We start from the raw sequence: 23528 nt of genomic DNA, 5'->3' as shown, positions 1-23528 counted from the left end.
AATATGGACAGTGGACTATAACCTGTGGATTATTTCTAAAAGGACTTTTGGCAACTACAAACTCATCTCTGCTATGTATCTCAACCTCAAGAATTGAATTCAAGTCTGTAGGTATATTGATCTTTTAACCAACACACTCTCTCTCTTCTCTTTTTTAATAAATTTTAGTTTAGTTAACAAGAATTGACTATAAGCGTGTATTTTGGGTAAGATCTAAGTTATAATTGGACCTGGGTGTGTGGCTGATTCTTTGGGGTTGGAAGAACCTTTTCTTTTATATGATGAGATAAGATTTTCAGTAATCATTATCATATCTGACGTGTGTCTGGATGGAAGCCTGAGGCTGGGCACTATAAGGGAACTGCATTATTTGGACTTTTGAGTAACCAGTGAGGTAATACAGAAGCTGTTTTGTGCTGGCTTGCTAAATCTAAGTATTGGAATATCCACCAGCTTTGGGGGTTTGTCTGCCCCGTTCTGTTTGCAGTTCACCCTGAGTGACCAGAGCTGGCTCCCACGGGCAGCATCGTCACAGTCACACATAGGAAAAGAGCCGTTCACCAGCTACGGGGACATTTTTGTTCCATGTCTGTATGGTGTCTAACACAATGGGGTCCTGGTGTATGACCAGGGTTCTACGGTAATACAAATTAATAATAATTTGTTGCTTTTTGTGATAGTTGAGCAGCTCTAGCCGAGATATACGCATCCTCTTCTAAGCCCCTCCATCTCACTCACATACAAAACATTCTAGCAGAAAAGAACCAAACCCACCATATTAAGACTAACTAGAGGACATGATTGTATCACGAGTCATGCATTTTAGGTCTCCTTGTGAAATCCTATATATCAACGTTCACATTAAAAATAGTTTGAGGGAAGGAAAGAAAAATGTAATACAAGTTAGACAAACAATCAGAAGACTCAGGCAGGCAGTGATGACACTTTTTAAAGTGTTAGCACAGATCACATTATAAAATGTTCTTGCAAGTGACCTTGTTTCAGTTACACATTTCTGATTAACTCTTTTGCATCTTAGAGTCTAACATATAATCTCTGTTGTTGCTAAGAACATCTAGCCTGCCAAAGAAAGCATGAGCAGCCTCGGAAGCAGAATGACGCACCTAAAACAATAAATACTAATCCCCAGTGCAGATTCCACGCAACTGAATTTGGTCATAGAAAATGGGATCAAAAGTTCTAAACATGCACTGGAGAAATTAGGAAGCATCCCACCATCATATCCAAAGTCCGGAGCAATTCTTAAAAGAATAATTGCTGTCAAGTTAAGAGAAAGAGGAGAGCAGAAGAAAGCCAGCATGTATAAAAAGTAGCCATTAGGCAGTGCTTTGTGGACACCTTAAAAATGACACACACAGCTTATTGATCAGTGTTCTCATCATTAAACCATATATGGTACTCCATCCATAACCACTCCTCACTTAAAAGCTTGAGAGAGAAAAAAAGATAGGCATTAGAAAGCCAAGAAAACAAACATAGTGGCTCTGACTGATAGACTGGGGGAGGCGAGGAGGGGGCCAGACCAAAAGGACTCCCACTGAGAATGCTCTACCTCCAGCCTCCAGACATTTAAATCAGCAAAACCCTTGCAGCAATGAGCAAATATACAATACTAGCTAGCATCTAGGACCTCCAGGAGAAAGAGGAACCAAGCAAAAGTAATTCTGTATACATCCACCAGGATCCGAAGATGAATCAACAAGACTTCAGGGTCAGCGGTATCAGACTGCTGCTGATAGATCTAAAAGGAACTGCATGGACACCCAACCTTTGTCTGAGACTAGAAGCTCACCAACCAGTGACTAGCATAGTCTCTTTGCCAGACCCAGGGTCAAACACTCAAGGAAGTCTGAGGATTCCATTATCTGCTCTATCTTTTGTAAGCACCAAGCAGAAAGCGGGGGACTTTGGTCATTAAATACTTCCTTAGGTTTATTTTTGAGCTTCTCTTTCCCTATACATTCCCCCAAACCCACCCCTAAATTTAGTAAACATTATTATTGTGCGTTTTTAGGGGGGGGAAACCAAAATGGTCATTTTGTTTACTTCTCTCTGCATACCAGCACCATCCAGGGAGTCAAAGATATGCACGTGCCTGAGTGCAGACACAGATACAGTGGATGCTGGTTATGCACAACTTCTTGGTTTCCAGTAAAAAGTTGCCATTATCCAAGAGTTGTAAATAAATTAAGGTGTTTTCAAGTGCACGCACTGCATATATACAATATTACAATTATACAATGATATACTACAACTGTCCTTACGAGTAAAACAAACATAAAAAATGTTGACGTAATTATAATCAATGCTCAAAGTGAAACAGCACACACATTTAAAAACACAATTTATCCAATGTTGTTTGCTAATAACCAGCGTCCACTGCTCAGCTACTCACACTTGCTTAGCAAAGGGCTTATGTAGTGCCTCCAGAACCCAAACACCATCAGCAAAACACAGGTCCACATTGTGATGGGTTACCCCCCCCCGACTCCGGGGTGACACCTGATGTTCTGGGGTCCCACTGAGCCCGCCCGTTCCACCAGCCTGGGCTCCCTCACCCTGTCCTGTTGAGCCAGGCCCTCAAGCCTCCTCTGGCACACACACAGGTAGGGACATGCCCAGCTGCAGAGACAGACAGACACGGACATCAGCTCTGTATGGGAGGAATCAGCTAGGGGATTGCCCAGAGCTCCAGTTCACACCCCCTCCGGGGTGCAAACCCCAAATTGTATTGTCTTGCGCTGCACAGAGAACTGTACAGCGTAAGCTCATGAAAATCATCCCCTCCCTCAATGTGGAGGAAGACCTACACAGCTTTTTGCCCTCAGTTATGAATTGCACAAACTGGTTTAGAGAAAACAAAATAAGTTTATTAACTACAAAGGATACATACCAGGGAGGGAGAGGAATTATTTCAGCTCAGTACTAATGTGGACACGAGGACAAATGGATATAAACTGGCCGTCGGGAAGTTTAGGCTTGAAATTAGACGAAGGTTTCTAACCATCAGAGGGGTGAAGTTCTGGAACAGCCTTCCGAGGGAAACAGTGGGGGCGAAAGACCTCTCTGGCTTTAAGATTAAGCTTGATAAGTTTATGGAGGGGATGGTTTGATGGGATAACGTGATTTTAGTCAATAGGTCAATAACGTGCCATCGCTGGTAATTAGTAGCAATGGTCAATGATGGGATATTAAAAGTTACTACAGAGAACTTTTTTTCCGGAGGGTCTGGCTGGAGAATCTTGCTCTCATGCTCGGGGTTCAGCTGATCGCCATATTTGGGGTCGGGAAGGAATTTTCCTCCAGGGTAGATTGGCAGAGGCCCTGGAGGTTTTTCGCCTTCCTCCGCAGCATGGGGCAGGGGTCGCTTGCTGGAGGATTCTCTGCGACTTGAAGTCTTTAAATCATGATTTGGGGACTTCAACAGCTGAGTCAAGGGAGAGAATTATTCCAGGAGTGGGTGGGTCAGCTTTTGTGGCCTGCATCATGCGGGAGGTCAGACTAGATGATCATAATGGTCCCTTCTGACCTTAAAGTCTATGAGTCTATGAACTCACAACCCTGGGTTTAGCAGGCCAATGCTCAAACCACTGAGCTATCCCTCCCCCCATGGTGCAGCTGATTGTGGAATGAAGACTGGAGGGGACTGGAAGGCCAACAGGCAACACAGGGGCTAGTTAGGACACAGCAAGCAAGCTATGGCTATGTTTGCGCATCGACAGAAAAGCGTTGTAGAATTTATACACTCTCCAGCACAGACAGCACTATGAGCAATGGGTGGAGGGGTTAAAAGCCCAGGTGATGGAAAATGCCTATACAAACATGGCGGGTTGAAAACACATGAGGCAAAGGCGGCAGACCAACATGGCAACACCCTCAATACAGCTGTATTATAATAGATCACACAATACTTACTGCAAGTGATCCCTTCCCCAGGTCAGGTATCTTCCTGTGATCCAGATGGTTCCTCTGGCTGTGAACTGGCCATCTCCTGAATCTCTGGGACTGCATTTCCCCCTTAGGGCTTGTACACACTAGTGCTTATTTTGACATAACTTAAGTCGCTCAGGGGTGTGGAAAAGCCACCCCCGAGTGAGGCAAGTTACACTGACCTAAGCGCCCATGTGGACAGCGCTACGTCAGGGGGAGACGCTCTCCTGCCGATATAGCTACTGACGTTCAGGGAGGTAGAATAATTATGCGGACGGGAGAGTTCTCTCTCATTGGCATAGAGGGTTTGCACTAGCAGTGCTACAGCCACTGTAGCAATTCTAGTGTACACTAGCCCTTAGTTCATCAAGTCAACAATATCAGAGATTTCATTATCAGTCTCCTCCCTCTTGGTTTGCGCCTTGGTTGACATTGGTGGAGGGTGTCCTCAAAATGAAGGGGTTCAGCGGTAAGATTTCCAGCAAGTTGACAGTCCTATTCATTATAGACGCTGCAAGCTCTCCCAGAGGTCCTATTATTGTACTTCACACTCTTATAACTCAGTCGGAGTTCCTTTCCTTTATTGCGGCATTGGCTTAAGTCCCAGTTGTACCTCCCTCTTTCATTTGTTTAGACAGCTGCTTGTATATTTGTGCATTTCGGTGACTAGAATTCAGATGGGCCTGTACATGCTCCTCTCTCCTCAGGGCAATGAAGTCTTTGACCCCAGCCGGAGGCCACACTGCAGTACAAGTCTTGACTGATCAGCATTAAGGAACATGACAGCTTTGTGACCTCCACAAGAGCTGGAATTACAAGACACAGAACCTGCACCAGCATTTAAACAGGGAGGTGACCTCCAAGTAGGATGACCCCAGGCACTAGAGAGCACACATGTAAACAGACAGTCCATCCCCAAGCCAGCAAAGCAGTGTGGGATACCAACAGGAGGAACTGGCAGATGCACAACAGTTTGGGGTGGGTAAAGTCATCCCACGTCTCTCAGTAAATCTGCTTTTAAAGTGGATTGAATAATGCATGTTAAAACACCAGATGATAAGCAACAACAACAAAAAACTGACTGTGGAAGCAAGACCCTTTAACACGAAATAACGCAAGTTAACCTGCAACAAGTTCCAAGTGTAGACAAGCCCTTAGTTTCACCATCTAAACTGCAGATACTGAGGCAGAGAGGTGAAGTGATTTGTACAATAATGCTTCATAAGCAAGTCAATGGCAGAACCAGGATTAGAATTTAAGAATTCTTAATACCATCCTTGTGCTTTTCCTTTAAAGGTCTGACAATATACAAAAGAAAATATTTTTAAAGTGTTACAAGAGATAAAGTGCTATTTTAAAGTTCGCCCTCATGAAAATGTACCTCCTTTAAGAAAGCCTGGCTGTTCAGCCCCCTCTATTACCACAAGCTTTACACTAATCTCTAATTTGCATGTTCATCAAGATACTGCGCCCTCAAAGGCTCTTAGTTTGGAATTGACAAGATGTCTGGTTTTGGGGTGGGGATGAAAAATGCTGACAAATGCAGAATCAGCCAGAGGACTTTATATGCAATATTTGTACAATTCAGAGAACATTTAAAAAAAAACCTATTTATATAATTAAAGGGGAGAATTAAAGGTATAAACAAACTAAGTTTTACCCTGCACCCAGTGTTGAAAGAAAGGACAATGACTTACAAAGATTATTGGAAAACACTTAAAGTTGTGCAAGAGACAGAAGTTTTCTTCAGAAGAATTTTGACAAAGATCATGTGTGTCACTCATTTAGGAATCTATCCCAACTGTTTAAAAAAACCTGTAATGGCAGTTTAAGTGTTTAGGCGTCAAAAAATTAGATTCCTCTATACTGGAGATGCAGGACAGGAACTTACAGAACCAAAATGGAGAGGGCTAGGACACAAATGGAGGAAAGACCTGAACAACATAACAAAACGGTCATTGGACTGAAATCCCCAGGGCAAGAGGCAACAAGCAGACAGAGCACAACATGGAAACGCATGACAGAAGCAGAACTGAAAGCCATCAAAATGATAACAGAAGAAGCTAAGAGTTCAGCAAGAGCCTGTCAGAGATGGAAGGCGATGGTGAAGACCCTATGTTCCGCATGGAACAAAGAGGCATAAGTCAGTCAAGTCACTCAGACGGGATATGCAGCAATAGCGCACCAGAAACCCATCCAAATGTTTATTTTCCTCCAAGTGCAGGCATGTGACTCCATTAATACAAACACACCCATCATCTAAGGACCCGGTAAGTTGCGCAGCAGCCTATTAAGCGCTGTGCAGGCGCACGGGGGACCCAGCCCTGGCAGACCTGCCACGGCCAGGAGACAGGTGCCCCTCCCCCGGCCCGAAGCTAGCCCGGCCCCCGACCTGCCACGGTTGGGGGACAGGCGCCCCTCCCCTGGCCCGAACCTAGCCCAGATCCTGGCCTGCCACGGCAGGGAGAGATGTCTTCCGCTCCCCCCCCAGGTGCTGCTGCAGGGAGAGAGCACTGGGGGGAGTCTTCTCTCCCCGCCATAGCCCCAGGGCAGCCTGCACCCCAAACCCCACATCCGCAGCCCCACCCAAGAGCCCGAACCACCAGCCGGGGCCCTCATTCCCCGCACCCTCTGCCCCAGCCCTGAGCCCCACATCCCCAGCCCCACCCCAGAGCCTGCAGCCCCAGCCCTCACACCCCTGCACTCCAACCCTCTACCCCAGCTCTGAGCCCCCTCCCACACTCCGAACCCCTCAGCCCCACACCCACCACATGAATTTTGTTATGTGCACCAATATGGAGGTGATGTGTCACACATCACCTCCTTATTGGTGCAGATAACAAAATTCATTCCGCACATGCGTGGGAAAAATTAGAGGGAACACTGCCCATCATCTATTTGCTAGATTCCAAAGGATCAAGGTATTCAGAGACCACAATACTGCATCTACACCATTCTTAGAGGGATAATGTGTTTTGAACATCATTTCTCCTTCCCACTCATTCCCCTCATGTTATGTGCTCAAGAATTGGTTTGGGGTTCATATTGTGACCTGCGTTCATAATTTGACCTGTAATTGGCATATAGGATTTATCAGACCCTTAATTGATCATTTCTAGTATTCTCCCGCCAGCAGTAGCCAATAACTGCTGTTTTAGAGGAAGGTGAAAAATATAACGCACGTACCCAGATACACAATGCTGTACACGCAGGCAGTGGAGAGAAAATTTCTTCCTGATCCTTGTGGCCATTAGCTTACACCTCAACCCCTACCAATGTACAACAAGACATTTAAATGTGTGACATATGACCTAAGCGTGGAACACCTGGAGTAACGATCAAACTTCTTTTTAACTTATTCTCACTGTGTGGATCAAATGAACAGATCTGCACTCTCTTACAGGAGAGGAGGTTAAGAAGAGGTTCTCTACTCAAGGGTTTGCAGAGATGTTCCCTGCCCAGGCTTCTCATAAGACATGAGGGGAGATCCCTGACCAGGCTGCCCCCAAATTCAGTAAATGCAGGCCAGACTCACCTTAGCTGGACTGCGTTGGTACTGTCGTCATGCTACCACCACCCGACCAAAGGCGCAGAAGGTCCTCAGCTCTCCTTCTCCAGCAGCTGTAGCCCCCGCCCCTTCTCCTCGCTACACTTCCCCTCCAAAAGGGGAGAGGGTCTTGGAAGGATCGATGGTTAGGGGAAAGGGAAGGGAGAAAAATGGGGCCCCCATTACAGTTTTCACAGGAAGGGAGAGAGAAGTTGAGCCTCCTAACCCTATGAAGAACACAGCAGCCTAGGGCCTCCTCTTCTTCCTCTGTCTGTGAAAACCATATAGGCCCCAGCTGCTTCCCTTGCCCTGAAATCACAATGGGCTCCCTTCCTCAGAGGCCTTGCTCTACTGCTTTAAAAGGGAAGGGAAAGCAGAGAGAGAAGCAGGGAGCCTAACTGCCAAAGATGGGTCACCTTCTCTTCCCAGCCCTGCTGGCTCCTGAGGTCTGTGGAGCATCACCTAAACTGGCAGTACAGCAGCACAGGAGGCCAAAGCAGCTGTAATGCAGAATGTGCAACAAAATGTGGATGCTCAAGAGCTGTGGTTTGCATGATATTTGATAACTCCTTTATATTCAAAGCTAATAAAAGGTATTATTGCTCAAAAAAATTAGTCTTTACCATCCTGCTACAGTATTTAACTATAAGCCCCTGTTGAAGTGAATTCCCCAGGATGATTACAGTACTCGGACTATTCTGTTCTTTTTTTAAACCCAGGATTATAACCTGATGCTTTAGGGCAGCGTTTCTCAACGACCAACCCACGGACCCGCGCTGGTCCCCGAGATCTCCCTGACACAGTTTAGGAAGGCAGAAAGCCAGTCCCTGGTATCAAAAAGGTTGAGAAACACTGCTTTAGGGCATAGTATTCATTGGTGATAGCTCACGTTTATCCTTAATCCTGCTCTACCACTGCTTCCACTACACTGCTTTCCAGTCAGCATTGAAAACAAGACTGCAAATGGCTTGCAGAGGTGCTTTGTCACAGAAGTTCTGTTTTTTGTACTAGATGTATCATCAAGATACTAAGCATTCATCTCATTAAAAGATACCATAGCACTTTTTGCAAATGTAATGGTGTTAATTCCAGTATTTTTGCCAAATTCTAATCTATGTATTTACATTCCGTCTCCCTAATTTCCCACATCATTTCAGATGGATAAAATAGTCCCTCCAATTCCAGTTCTGAAGTGTTGTGCAATGTTACTGTGCACTATTGAAGAACTTCTGCATTCCACCTCAGAGGAAACGGCATCAATTCCTGTATATAGTGTATAATATACTGTAAGCAAGCAAGATGGAATTTTCAAGGCACCTAACCCCCACTGAAAGTAAATGAGACTTGTGTCCTAAATCAATTGTCTCTCTAATATCCTGGGGCCAACACGGCTATAACACTGCAAACCTACCAATTAGGTGCTTTTGAAAATTCCACCCACAGTCAGTAAATGACTTTTGTAACCCTTTTTGAAGCAGAGATACTAAATTACCATGCATAATAGAAACCTTAGCATTTGTCTCACTGATTCAGACACTGCACAGTCTGCACATAACAGGTTCCCAGGGTCTTCAAAGACCCTGAAGTAGGACATTCATTTTCTAAATACACTTCCACTGCTATCATTTTCCAGTTTCCAACAGTTCTAAACACTTCACAGGGAAGATATAAAACAATTTTTTATAAATCCAAATCTATCCAAGTTTTACAGGGAAATAAAGACCATTTAATGCTTTAGTTCCTCATTTTCTAAAATCTTTGCGACTGGAGACCACCGTAGGAAGATTTTTGTTTAAAGGCATTACACTGTATTATGTATGTAGAAGTCTCTCCATTCCATATCATTTTGTTCCTGTAAGTGTATCTGTTTTGTTACAGGCCAATGAACACAGGTGAGTTTTGGCTGTGATTTGTTAACTCAGGGAACACAGCCTTGAAATCTTGATTAGCAATCACTTACCACACATGCCTCCTATCAGCCCAAAGCTATGTGGCAACAGAGAATTGAGATAAAGCTGCAAAGAGCAACACCACACAAAACTTGCCTCTTACCTCCCCCAATCTAAAAACACTCAAACTTATTTTTGGTATTACATTTTTCAAGTTTCAGCATGCTGATGTTTGTTAAGGAGGGTCTCCGCTTCAATCATTCCATTAGGTGAAAGCTGCCCACAGTGTTTTCAAGTGTAGAGAATGATGGGAAGGAAAATAGTTTTGGACTTCTTTGGTGACTTGCATTCATCCTTGTGAGGCAGGCAAGTATCTTCATTTCGCAGATGGAGAAAGGAGTCACCAGAGGTCAAAGGACTTGCCTCAAGACACAGAGCGAGTCAGTGGCAGAGCTAGGAATCGAATCCAGAACTCCTGATTTCTAGTCTCATGGCCTAACCACTAGATCCCACACTGCCAGTAAGAGCAAGGACAGGGATACAAGGACAGGTTAACTTAAGTTTTTTGTTTTTCTAATGAAACTTTTTGACACTGCAATTTGAAACAGACTGAGGTGAAATGCTATGTCCTGGCAAATGGAATGCAATCACTGGTGACGTAACATCTGCAAAGGCTATTTTATCTAAACTTCAGATCACAAGAGACTTAACATTCAAATACAGTCAAAATGACAAGAGAGAGGTAGTTTGAAGACCGTGCTATATAAATTCAGCCCTCCTCCCAAGCATTAACTGTTTGAAAAGCAGTCTGCAGACTGGCAAATGAGACACCCAGTAATGAAAGGAACTCATCATATAGATGGAGACATGTGTCATGATCCTTGGCTCACATTCAGGAACAAAGACATGTATGAGTAGCCAAAAAGTACTAGATACCTTCCAAACACATAGTAAGACATGGTCCCTGCCCTAAAGAGGTTACCATCTAAAAGAGTTTTGTCTAAGGTTATCTTTAAACATTTAGCAGCCTGTTACACGACAAGATCCTAGGTTTTGCCAGATCAGCTCAGATCCGAGATCCATCTAGTTCAGTATCTTGTCTCTGACAGTGACTGGTACCGGATACTTCTCAAGAAGGTGAAAGAATCCTGCAGTAGCACACTTGGTATATTCTGCCCACAGTCTCAACCTGATCTGTGAGATTAGACCTCTTGGAACACTGGGTGGTTCCAGACAACTGGAACAAAGCTAATGTTGTGCCAGTACTACTGGAACAACTTACTAGGGGTTGTGGTGGATTCTCCATCACTGGCAATTTTCAACATCAAGACTGGATGTTTTTTCTAAGAGAAATGTTGTAGTTCAAACAGGGAAGTCCTGTGACTAGGGTCCTAACAAATTCATGGCTGTGAAAAACACATCAAGGACCATGAAATCTGGTCTCCCACCATGAAATCTGGTATTTTGTGTGCTTTTACCCTATACTATACTGATTTCACATGGGAGACCAGAGTTCTCACATTGGGTGTCCTGACCAAAAAGGGAGTTACAGGGGGGTCACAAGGTTATTTTAGGGGGGATCGTGGAATTGCTACCCTTACTTCTGTGCTGCTGCCTTCAGAGCTGGGTGGCTGGATAGTAGCGGCTGCTGACTGAGGGCCCAGCTCTGCAGGCAGCAGTGCAGAAGTAAGGGTGGCAATACCATACCAGACCATCCTGACTTCTGTGCTGCTGCTGGTGGCGGCTCTGCCTTCAGAGCTGGGCTCCCAGCCAGCAGCTGCTGCTCTCCAGTTGCTCAGCGCTGAAGGCAGCACCGCCGCCAGCAGCAGCGCAGAAGCAAGGGTAGCAGTACCGCAACCCCAGTACAATAAACTTGCGACCCCCACACAACTCCTTTTTGGGTCAGGACCCCTACAATTACAACACCGTGAAATTTCAGATTTAAATAGCACAAATCATGAAATTTACTATTTTTAAAATTCTAAGACCGTGAAATTGACCAAAATTGATCATGAATTTGGTAGGGCCCTGCCTATGACCCATGACATACAGGAGTTCAGACTAGATGATCACAATGGTCCTTTCTGGCCTTCTAATCTATTAATCTTAGAGAATGGATTAAGCCCTGAAACATGAGGTTTAATATTCCTTCCAAAATTTGTTAGTATTAATCATAAGCACTGGATATTCATGATAAAATAAAATAAAAAAAAATTAATGGAGATATCCTATCTCCTAGAACTAGAAGGGACCTTGAAAGGTCATTGAGTCCAGCCCCCTGCCTTCACTAGTGGGACCAAGTACTGATTTTGCCCCAGATCCCTAAGTGGCCCCCTCAAGGATTGAACTCACAACCCTGGGTTTAACAGGCCAATGCTCAAACCACTGAGCTATCCCTATCCCCCATGATAGCCATATAAGTGTCCAATCCCTTTTTGAAGCTTGTTAAATTCTTGGCATCATCTTCTTGTGACAATCTTCACAGTCTAATTACGCATTATGTGAAAAATGTATTTTATTAGTTTTGCATTTTCCACATTCTAATTTCACAGAAGGTCTTGTGTTAAGAGACAGGGAGAAGTTTTTGATGTACCTTCTTTATATCTTATTTGTCTCTGTCGCGGGGTAGGTACACCCCGTTCACAGGATAGCAGGTTGTGTGCGACAAGGGGTGTCAAGGCTGTATCCCCACTTTGAACTTTAGGGTACAAGTGTGGGGGCCTGCATGAGGACTTCTAAGCTTAACTACCAGCTTAGTTCTGGTCCGCTGCCACCATTCCCTACCCTGGGAAGCTTTTAGAAACCTCTCACCAATTCCCTGGTGAATACAGATCCAAACTCCTTGGATCTTAAAACAAGGAGAAATTGACCCTTCCCCCCTCCTTCCTTTCACCAACTCCTGGTGAATACAGATCCAAACCCCCTTGGATCTTAAAACAAGGAGAAATCAATCAGGTTCTTAAAAAGAGGCTTTTAATTAAAGAAAAAGGTAAAAATCATCTCTGTAAAATCAGTATGGAAAATAACTTTACAGGGTAATCAAACTTAAAGAGCTCAGAGGACCCCCCTCTGTCTTAGGTTCAAAGTACAGCAAACAAAGATAAACACTCTGGTAAAAGGTACATTTACAAGTTGAGAAAACAAAGTAAAACTAAGACGCCTTGCCTGGCTTTTTTACTTACAAGTTTGAAATATGAGAGACTTGTTTAGAAAGATGGGGAGAACCTGGATTGATGGCTGGTCCCTCTCAGTCCCAAGAGCGAACAACCCCTTAAAACAAAGAGCACACACAAAAACCTTTCCCCCCCCCAAGATTTGAAAGTATCTTGTCCCCTTATTGGTCCTTTGGGTCAGGTGTCAGCCAGGTTACCCGAGCTTCTTAACCCTTTACAGGTAAAAGGATTTTGGAGTCTCTGGCCAGGAGGGATTTTAGTACTGTACACAGGAGAGCTGTTACCCTTCCCTTTATAGTTATGACAAGGGGTTATGGCTCAAGTGGCTAGAGTAGATACTACTGTTTTAGCCTATAAAGCAGGGCAGTGCGGCCTAGCAGCCGGAGTCCTTGGGGCTGCCCTTACTCTCAGGGCAGCGTGGCCTAATGGCCAGAGTCCTTGAGCAGTGCCCACACCCTACGATAGGTGTGGGCAGGGTACAGGGATCCGGGTCCACCATTCTCAACTGGGTCCAGACCCAGGGCCCTAAGAAACCGGTAGTCTATGGTTTGGCTCAGTTTCCTATTTTAACAGTTGCATTCCCTGGGTTGCTTCCTACCTTTGTTTCCTGCTCTGTCAGTTCTCCTAGGGGTGTCGGCCTTCTGGCCCACTCTCGTCCCCCAGGGTCAGCAGGGATTCTGCGGTCGACCCCACTGGCTTGGCCTCCATGGTCTGTAGAGCCAGCAACTCCCTGGCAGGAGCCCACAGCATACATCCGCTCTTCTCCTCAGCCAGCCCAAACTGAGCTAGGCCACTCCCTTTTATATCTTGTCTCCAGGCTGAGCATGCCCATCAGGGGTTAGGGGGCATGGCCTCTTCATCTCACAGCATGCGGTTAACCCCAGTGGGATCAGTGCAGGGGAGGTACACCCAGTCACAGTCTTTCTAAAATAAACAATCCCAGTCTTCTCAATCTCTCTTCACACCAGTTTTCTATATCCTTGATTATTCTTGTCACCATTCTCTGAACCCTACCTAATTCTGTGAGAGAGTACACCTTACGCAACCTTCCAGATGAGATATCATTGATTAATAAAGACATAACATTCTTCATACCATTCCTTATTCATCTTAACATCTTGTTTGCTTTCTTGACTACAGCTGCATATTGAGCAGAGGTTTTCATTGAGCTGTCTGCAATGACTCCCAGGTCCCTTTCATGCATTGATACCGTTAATGTAGAACTCTGAGGGGTATGAATAGTTAAATGTATTCCTCCAAAGTTCATTACTCTGCATTTATGAACACTGAACTTCGCTTGCCATCCTGTTACCTATTCACCTAGCTTGCTTAGATCTCTCCAAGTACACCACAGTCCTGTCTGGATTCAACGAGCCTAAACAGATCTCTCTCATTTGCGCCTTTTGCTACCTTACTACTCATCCTTTCCAGATCAATAACAAACATAATTAGACAACACTGGACCTAGTATGAAACCATGATACACCCCACTATTAAACTTTTACCATTATTAAATTTGATTATTTAATCCTACTCTGTTTTCTGCCTAATATAATTTAAACAGGAAAAGAATAATAATCTTACATTTACTATATGTAATGCCTCGTACCAAAATGTTTCTGAGTAAATTGAAATATAAACTATTACATATACAAGAAACATCACAACTACCACTGAAACACAGCTACCACTCACATTAAATGTGACCCTGGTTTAATAATGCCAAGCAATACTATACAACAGGCAACCCAGGAACCAAACCCTGCAACAAACCCCGGTGCCAACTCTGTCCACATATCTATTCAAGGGACACCATCATAGGACCGAACCACATCAGCCACACCATCGGGGGCTTGTTCACCTGCACATCTACCAATGTGATATATGCCATCATGTGCCCGGAATGCCCCTCTGCCATGTACATTGGACAAACTGGACAGTCTCTACGCAAAAGAATAAATGGACACAAATCTGACATCAGGAATCATAACATTCAAAAACCAGTAGGCGAACACTTCAATCTCTCTGGTCACTCAATAATAGACCTAAAAGTGGCAATTCTTCAACAACAAAAAACCTTCAAAAACAGACTCCAACGTGAAGCTGCAGAACTGGAATTAATTTGCAAACTGGACCCCATCAGATGAGGCCTAAATAAAGACTGGGAGTGGTTGGGTCATTACAAAATTTAAACCTAATGTCCCCAGTACTAATTTCCCCCCTACTGTTACTCACACCTTATTGTCAACTGTCTGAAATGGGCCACTCTCATTACCGCTTCAAAAGTTATTTTTCCTTCCTTGGTATCCTGCTGTTAATTGAATTGTCTCGTTAGACTGACCTCACACTTGGTAAGGCAACTCCCACCCTTTCATGTATTTATACCTGCTCCTGTATTTTCCAATCAATGCATCTGATGAAGTGGGTTCTAACCCACGAAAGCTTATGCCCAAATAAATTTGTTAGTCTGTAAGGTGCCACAAGGACTCCTCCTTGTTTTTTCAGATACCATTGTTACAAACAGTATAAGGGATTAGAGATGGATGTTTAGGAAGAGAAGAATTTTGAGAAGAATAAAATTTGGGAGGATTATTTTAGGTAGGCAGGCCAAATATCCTTTGATGGAATTTGGCCAGAATAATACATATATCCAGCAGCACTATACGGAGCCATTGGTTCAGAAGAGACTCAGAGGGAAGAATAAAAAGAACGAAGAGTACTTGTGGCACTTTAGAATCTAACACATTTATTTGGGCATAAGCTTTCATGGGCTAGAACCCACTTCATCAGATGCATGGAAGAATGCAGGGAAGAATGCCACCTGCTGGATGATGTTGAGATTCAAGCCCTGACCTGGCCTGACCCTGCTTGGCTTGTGAGGTCTGACAGGATCAAAGAACAAGGTGCTATGGCTGACAGCCAGTTAGCTATAACCAGCCCCGCTAGAATCAAGCCTTATAAGATTTTTCTGTGTTGTATTTCTAAATACGTGGGGTTTTTTTACTGTAGTGGATTCTCAGAAAGATAATTATGAGTCCAAGTTAAAAGCAGCCCCAATTACTCCAAAAATAAAACAAAACAAAACAAAACAACAACAACAAAAACCAAGGACTTACCAGGATACATTTTACATTTTCAAACCAGATTTTACATTTGCTGTATAGAAATAAATTTACGCCTCAGCTAAGACATGATTTTCTCCACTGATATAATACTATATATGATTCTGAGTTCACAGCCATGTATAAAACAAGAGTTTTAATTGATGGGAAAACATGCTATGCACAGGTGGACAGCCAGTTCAATTATGGTGCAACTATCACAATACTTTATCCAACTTGCAGAGTTACTTAGAGGTTCCCATTTTGAGCAAGTACAGAATGTACTTTGATCCCCCCTGTCTCCTGCCAAAGCTGCAGAAATCAGTGAGCCAAAACCAATAGTCTCAAAAGATATTGTGGCAGAGGTGTAATATGGCCTCCGGTTATATACAGCAGATTTCATTCCGAAGGATCTCAATGCACTTTTAAAGATACAGGAATAACTTCACTCACTGAATAAAAGCGAGTAGGCCAACAAAGGTCTTCTGGAGTCTAAGGCTATGTCTACTCTAGCATTTTTGTCAGTATAACTTATGTTGCTCATGGGGTGTGACAAAACACCCCCAAGTGACATAAGTTACACCAACAGCAGGGCCGGTGAGGACAGCGCTAGTCAGCAGGAGCCGCTATAGCTACCGCCGCTCATTGGGGCTGGCTTAATTATGTCAATGGGAGAGCTCTCTCCCGTCAACATAGAGCGGCTACACAGAGGCTACAACGTTACAGAGGCGAAGCTGCATCAGTACAGCCGTGCCACTGTAAGGTCTCTAGTGTAGCAGTGGCCTAAAAAGAAGGACCTGTACCCTCACCACACCCATTGGTGGATTATGGAGCTTTCACCTTGCTCTGATGTTTCAGGCACAGGCCTCTACCTGAGGCAGGATACCAGCTCGAACCCCAGGTGCTAAATGCAGCCTCACCTCAGGTTAAATGTGGCAGCTGTTTAACAGTGTACACCCATGTTATACAAAAGTTTAGAACGGGGGAGGGATAGCTCAGTGGTTTGAGCACTGGCTTACTAAACCCAGGGTTGTGAGTTCAATCCTTAAGGGGGCCACCTAGGGATCTGGGGCAAAATCAGTACTTGGTTCTGCTAGTGAAGGCAGGGGGCTGGACTTGATGACCTTTCAAGGTTCCTTCTAGTTCTAGGAGATAGGTATATCTCCATATATTATTTAAAAAATAGAAATGCCATACTATGATAATGCTTGACAATAGCTTCAACTGCAGAGCTGTTTTGCACTTAAAGCAGGGATTCAGCCTCCTTCATATGTATAAAGACTAAAGAGTATCATCCCCAAAATTAGAACATTGATTTTGAACTTGGCGTGAGACATTTTACAAGTAAACCCATTACACTGAGAAGACTTGTAAAATGTGTCCTTTAAGCTCTGTCAGACTGTTTTGTCTCAAATGATCTTAAGAGTGGAACAACACAGGCTCTTCAAACTTTTCATATTAGTTATACCTCATTGAACTCTGTGCATAATTACAACTATATTCTGTCAAATGTAGCTTAAGCTAAGAAATCCATACATACTAGGCATGGAAATGTACAGAAAAAGCATTCAAACTACTTTTATTCTACCCTATAGTGACATGATATAACACCACAGAATTATGATTAATGCATTTTAGAGTTTATGGTTCCAGATTTGATAAAGCGGATTTTTAGAAATATTTATTTTTCACTCCCCTCCCTCCGCCCCCCCATTTATGGTGTCACTACAGAGCAGAGTTAAAGAATCCAAACCTCCTTAACTGTTTGATTTTCTTTTCAGTTTAACCTTAACTCTAAATTTCTTGATTTGTAGTGGTTGTTTTTTGGATAACTACAATATTTTAACCCTTAATTTACTAATACATACTCTCAAAATTAATTCCAGTTTCCTGGATACAGTTGAAATTGCAAAGAAAGGTCAAGGAGGCAGAGAGTGGTTAAGCAAATTGAAGTCCAGATGGTATAGAGCAATAAAATAAGAGTAACTATAGGAAATTTTTTGGTAAAGACTACAAGCATCCTGGACTATTTTTAAACTGAGAATCAGAATCATCTGCAACAGAGCATGCTCTTGGGAACATTTGTTCAGTACAGGCTCAACACTAAGAGCTCAACGTACAGTACTGAATTACACAACACATTCCCTGCAATACCACCTCAACGTTCTTTAGGTCTCCCAGTGCAAGTACTGCCCCATCCTAGCTTTAGCAATGTTATTTATAAGATCTGAAGGAATCACAAATATAAAGTGGCATGGATACAGGTGTACATGAATAAAATTTTGTTATAAGCTTATTTTCAAGATTTCACATTTCTGATGACAATTCATCGTAGGCAGTGAAATAACTCTAGGTGTTTGAGATGCAGAGGTAACCTAAGATCTAAAATAAGCAATGTAGCAAATTTTATATACATGAACTAAAACTATACAAAGGAAACTTACAAAATATCTTCTTGCCCCTATCTGGTCTCCACAGGAAATACACACTACCAAGAACAGTGTACCTTCACCCAAGAAATACATAAACTTTTTAAAGCAGCCCATCCACTCTCACGCTGTCTTCCTCCCCCTAGCCCCACTTCTCATATCCACCAAGGTCTATTTTGCTGTGGTATTGATTTAAAAGATTAGACGTACAAATTGCATACACAAGTAGTGTGCCACAAGTACTCCTGTTCTTTTTGCGGATACAGACTAACACGGCTGCTACTCTGAAACTTGCTTGTATTACCAGTGCCATGTCACCCTCACCAATTCCTTCTTGTTTGACACACATCGTGAGGCAGGGACTAACAGGTATCCTCTACTCACTTTACAGCAGCTACTACATCTTTGTTTGTATATAAGGGAACACAGAGATCCACAGTTTTCTAGAAATAATTCCTCCCCCTCAATGGCACACCGCCGTTCTCACAAAGTTGAAAAATGTATTTACATTATCTCCCAAAGGAAGTGGTAGAAACCCCATCGCTTGGGTCAGTAAAACCAAACCAAAGACAATCGAAAATACACAATAGGGTACAATTTTGCACTAGCCCCCACAGGAAAGGACACAAAGATTTAACAGATCTACAATTTCCATGGTCACAGATAGGCTGCATTTGAAAATATTTAAAAGATTCAAGATAGTCAGCACTCCAGAACAGCAGCCTTCATGCCACTCAGCAAAACAAGATTTTCAATCACCTTGGTAAATATATACCATCAGGAGGAGATCATACATTTAGTGGTCAATTCTCCATCTGTTGGTCAAGACTGGGTGTCCTGAACAATATGTTTTGAGCTGGACACATATCTGGGTGACAGTCCATGATCTGAGTTACATGGGAGGTCAGAATACAGGATCATAATTTCCTCTTCTGGATTTAAACCTAATAATCTGTTGATTTATTGGGGGTTGGCTGGTTATTTCTCTTTTACCCAGGGTACGTCATACACCCACCACACACAGTAAGAATGGCAGGGTAGGGCTGACATAGGGCAATGGGGTGAGGTACAAGAACATGAAAACATAGAGGCAAAAAGATTCAACTGAACATGGGAAGGGAAGCAGGGAGGGTTCAGATTCTTCTCCTGGGGAGCTCAGAATAAGGGGAGAAATCTGAACAGTGGGTAGGGCAGCGTAGTGAGGAAATTAACAGCACAGAAACGAAGGTGAAAGTAGTAACCTGATTAGACCCCTTTCCCGGGTATGAAGGGGGTACACAGGCAGGGGGGGGGGGGAGCCTGCTGGGCAAGGCCCCTCCCCCAGCCCCAAAGAAACACCCCCTCTCCCCTCAACCCAGGGAGCTGCATCTCGAGCCCCCCCACTTCACACCCCTGAGAGGTCAACTCCCCCGCCCAAGGCCTGTCCCCTTGGGCAGCTCCCCTCCCCCGACACCTGCCCCCCAAGCCTGCTGCCCCCCCCCGGCCTATCCCTGCCCCCTCAGCCGCAACCCCTCCTCCGCCAGCCCGGCCCCCCCGGCCCCTACCTGGGCGGGCTCCACGCTGGCCGGCAGCCCCTCGGGCAGGGCCTGGAAGAGCAGCAGGGCCATGGCGCCGAGGAGCCTCCTCTCCATCCCCCCCACCCCCCGCTCCCCGCCTACCTAACCCTACGGCGGCCCGGCCCGGGACGGGACAGGACGGGAGCAGAGGGGCGCCCCAGCTGCCGCCCCGCCCACCTCGCCTTCCCATTGGGCCGCCCCACACCCCGCTCTGCCTGTCATTGGCTCATGCCGCTTCCGCTCGTGACTGGGGCTGGGCTAATCCCGTGAGCCGCCATCTTGAGTGCGGCCCGGGGAGAATTTTTTTCCGGTTTGGCTGCCATGGTGGGTGTGGCGGAAGCACATGGAAGGGGGAAGTCGGCGCCTGACATTTAAAGGGCCGGCGGTGGGAGGGAGGTGGATGATAGCTCAGGGCCGTCTCCACCAGCACAGCCGTCTGGCCTGTGCCTGCCACACACACCCCGACCATGTCCCTGTCACGGCCCTTCCCTTCCTCCCCCAGCTTGTCCCCATCACCTTGACCTGTCACCTCCTTTCCCCCCCGATTGTGTCCTCATCACCCCCAGCTCCCTGCCTGTGTCCCTGTCACAGCTCTCCCTTCCCTCCCTCCCCGACTGTTACACCCTGACCCTCCCCAACCACATCCCCCTTACCCCCTGACCCTCCCCGCCGACCACGTCCCTGTCATGCCCCAACCCTCCCTCCTGACCATGTCCCCATCACCCCCACCTGTGTCCCTGTCACAGCTCTCCTCTCCCTCCCCGACTGTGTCCCCTCATGACCCTCAACTGTGACCCTAGCATGGTGTCAAGTATCAGGGAGTAGCCGTGTTAGTCTGTATCTACAAAAACAACAAGGAGTCTGGTGGCACCTTAAAGACTAACAGATTTATTTGGGCATAAGCTTTCGTGAGTAAAAACCTCACTTCTTCTGACTGTGTCCCCCCATGACCCTCAACTGTGACCCTGTTACACCCTGACCCTCCCCCGACCACATCCCTGTCATGCCCCAACCCTCCCTCCCCTGACCCTGTCACACCCTGACCCTCCCTCCTCTGCTACCATGTCCCCATCACCCCCAACTGTATTCCCTGTCTGAAACGACTTCATCCTCCTCCCCACCCAGTATGATTGGTACCATCATCACCTGCCTTGGCAGGGAACTGAACTAGACAACCTGACAGGTCTCTGGCCTCATCTATGACAGTCAAGACAGATCCAGGAAGATGCCTGATGCCCAAACAGCTCCAGTGCAGGTGCCCCTGCTGCTACCACCCCAGAGAAGGACAAGGGAGGGTCATGGTGGGGGAACAGGTGGGAAAGCTTCACAGTGCATGGGCCATAAGAGGCTCCATCTGCGGTGAGCCTAGGACCCCAAATTGCCTTAATCCCTTCCTGTCCAGAGCACATTCTGCTTGTGCCCACTAAAGCAGTTGAGGACCTGCAAGCCTGAGAATCCCAACCCAGCAGTCCCCCTCCTGATCAGGGGCAGGGACAGTAGCGTAGCTAGTGGGGTGCAGGGGAAGCAGCTGCTTCCCCCGCCTTTCCAAAAGCGGCCAGAGGAGCGAGGGGGGGCGCAGGCTGGTGGCCGGCAGCCGCGGCCGGAGGAGCGAGGGGGGGCGCAGGCTGGCGGCCCGCAATGCGGCTGGCAGCTGCGGCCGGAGGAACGAGGGGGGGCGCAGGCTGGCGGCCCGCAGCACGGCCGGCAGCCATGGGGGGGCGGCAGGCACGGCCGGAGGAGCAAGGGGGCGCAGCATGGCGGCCAGCAGCCGTAGCCGGAGGAGCGAGGGAGGGGGCCACGGGGGTGGCACGGCAGGGCCGGAGGAGCTATGGGGGGGAGGGGCGGTGCGGCCGGAGGAGGAGCCAAGGGGGGGGCGTGGAGCAGCCAGAGGCGGAGCCAAGGGGGGCGTGGCCAGAGGAGGAGCCAAGGGGGCGCCTTTTTTATGTTTGCTCCCCCTCCTCTTAGAAGCTGGCTACGCCACTGGGCAGGGGAGGGAGAGAAAGTGGGTGTGGGAAGGGGATCAGCATGACAGGCGAGTGGACACATTCCCACTGTTAAGGTGTAAGGTTGCTCCCGCTGTGATAGCTCTGCCATGTTGCACATGCTGCATCTTCAGTGCCCAAGATTAAATAACCAATAATGCAGTGACAACGTTAAAGAAAAGAGGAATAGAAAATGTCGCTTGACAGAGCTTAGCTTAGGAAAGGTCTTGGCTTTTTGATGTGCAGTATATCCTACCTGTCTCTTTGCACTAATGTGGGGGGAATTTTTTGCATGTAATTCCCTTTTAATTTGATTTTTTCTTTTCAAGATAAAACACTGTCATGTTTCACGGTTTTGGACATCAGTTCGCTCAGGACTTGTGCTCACAATTGCTCAGTAAAAACGTATCCTTGCTTAGCAAAATAAATAAATAAATAAACCCTCTGTCCCTCCCAAGGCAGCAGTGTTTGCTCAGCTTATCGCTAACCCCCTCCCCCAGCAAAACAAACAGCATGTGTTCCTCTTGAGTCAGGTACAGAGTGCCTGTACAGCATGCCAGTACTCACCGTGACAGGATAAGAACATAAGAATGTCCAGACTGGGTCAGACTAAAAGTCCATCCAGCCCAGTATCCTGTCTACTGACAGGTGTCCCAGAGGGAGTGAACCTAACAGGTAATCATAGACTATCAAGGTTGGACAGGACCTTAGGAGGTCATCTAGTCTACCCCCCTGCTCAAAGCAGGACTAATCCCCAGACAAATTTTTGATCCCAATCCCTAAATGGCCCCCTCAAGGATTGAACTCACAACCCTGCGTTTAGTAGGCCAAAGCTCAAACCACTGAGCTATCCCTCCCCAAGTGATTGCTTTTCTGCCATCCGTCTCCACCTTCTGACAAACAGAGGCTAGGGACACCCTTCCTTACCCATCCTGGCTAATAGCCATTGATGGACTTCACCTAGTCTAGTTCTCTTTTAAACCCTGTTATAGTCCTAGCCTTCACAACCTCCTCAGGCAAGGAGTTCCATAGGTTGACTGTGCGCTGTGTGAAGAAGAACTTCCTTTTATTTGTTTTAAACCTGCTGCCCATTAATTTCATTTGATGGCCCCTAGTTCTTATATTATGGCAACAAGTAAATAACTTTTCCTTCTTCACTTTCACTGAAGCAACATTCCTGGAGGAGTGAAAATGGTGGTGGCAGCATCGGCTGGTGCCTGCCTCTGTGTCTTTTGCTTCTGTATTCCAGTTTGCTTTCTTGCCCCTCTGCCTTGGGCCTGCTTTCCACTTCTCTCTGAGAGAAGAATGAAAGTCTGTGGTGGAGGACTCAGGCTCTGGGCATCTGATAGACTTTCTGCACCCAGAGTATGAGATCCCTGAGAGACCCACCTTTTTCTGAACAGTGGTGCCATAACTGGTCCAATACGAAGTCCATCCATGGTGCTCGTCACTTGCCTGAGGCAACTCCTTAGAGAAGATGGCTGCACTCTCATTGCCAGCTGCTGTGTCTCTTGCTGCTATTCCATGAGCAGAGCCTTGTGCATCAGCCTTGTTTGTGTGGTCCTCCTTCACAAAGATGTAGCACTGAAGCTACTGGACAGGAAATCCACCTGGAGACATGGCTAAAGGCCAGGCAACCTAAAGCTGGCTTGTTTATGATGTTACCAGCTTTGCCCGTTATTTTGGGGTATGCTCATTTATTAGGGTTACTCTTTGGGGGGGGCAAGTGTTCTGTATTTCTATCAATGTACTGCTTGTGTCACTTGTGTTCTCATACTGAGCTCTACTTCTCCCTGCTGCAAGTTCCCTCCCAATGGAGCTATCCTGCAGGACCTAGGTTCCCCAGGGCTGGGTTCTTCCAGCCCCAGAATCAGATGAGAACACACACACACATTAACAG

The 23528-nt window shown here is 45.9% G+C and overlaps 1 protein-coding gene across 1 annotated transcript in view; it reads right to left on the bottom strand.

Moving 5' to 3' along the window:
• Positions 1–19733, bottom strand: part of WBP1L (WW domain binding protein 1 like) — a 73456-nt gene extending 53723 nt beyond the window's left edge. Inside the window, exon 1 of the mRNA XM_065407203.1 lies at positions 19635–19733. Coding sequence (XP_065263275.1) covers positions 19635–19721 — 87 coding nt within the window. The 5' untranslated portion in view covers positions 19722–19733. The remainder of the gene's footprint in view (positions 1–19634) is intronic.
• Positions 19734–23528: the final 3795 nt, after the last annotated feature.

The sequence above is a fragment of the Emys orbicularis genome, chromosome 7 (genome assembly GCF_028017835.1).
Source record: "Emys orbicularis isolate rEmyOrb1 chromosome 7, rEmyOrb1.hap1, whole genome shotgun sequence".
NCBI classification, from domain to species: Eukaryota; Metazoa; Chordata; order Testudines; family Emydidae; genus Emys; species Emys orbicularis.
This window is presented reverse-complemented; position numbering and strand designations above follow the sequence as displayed.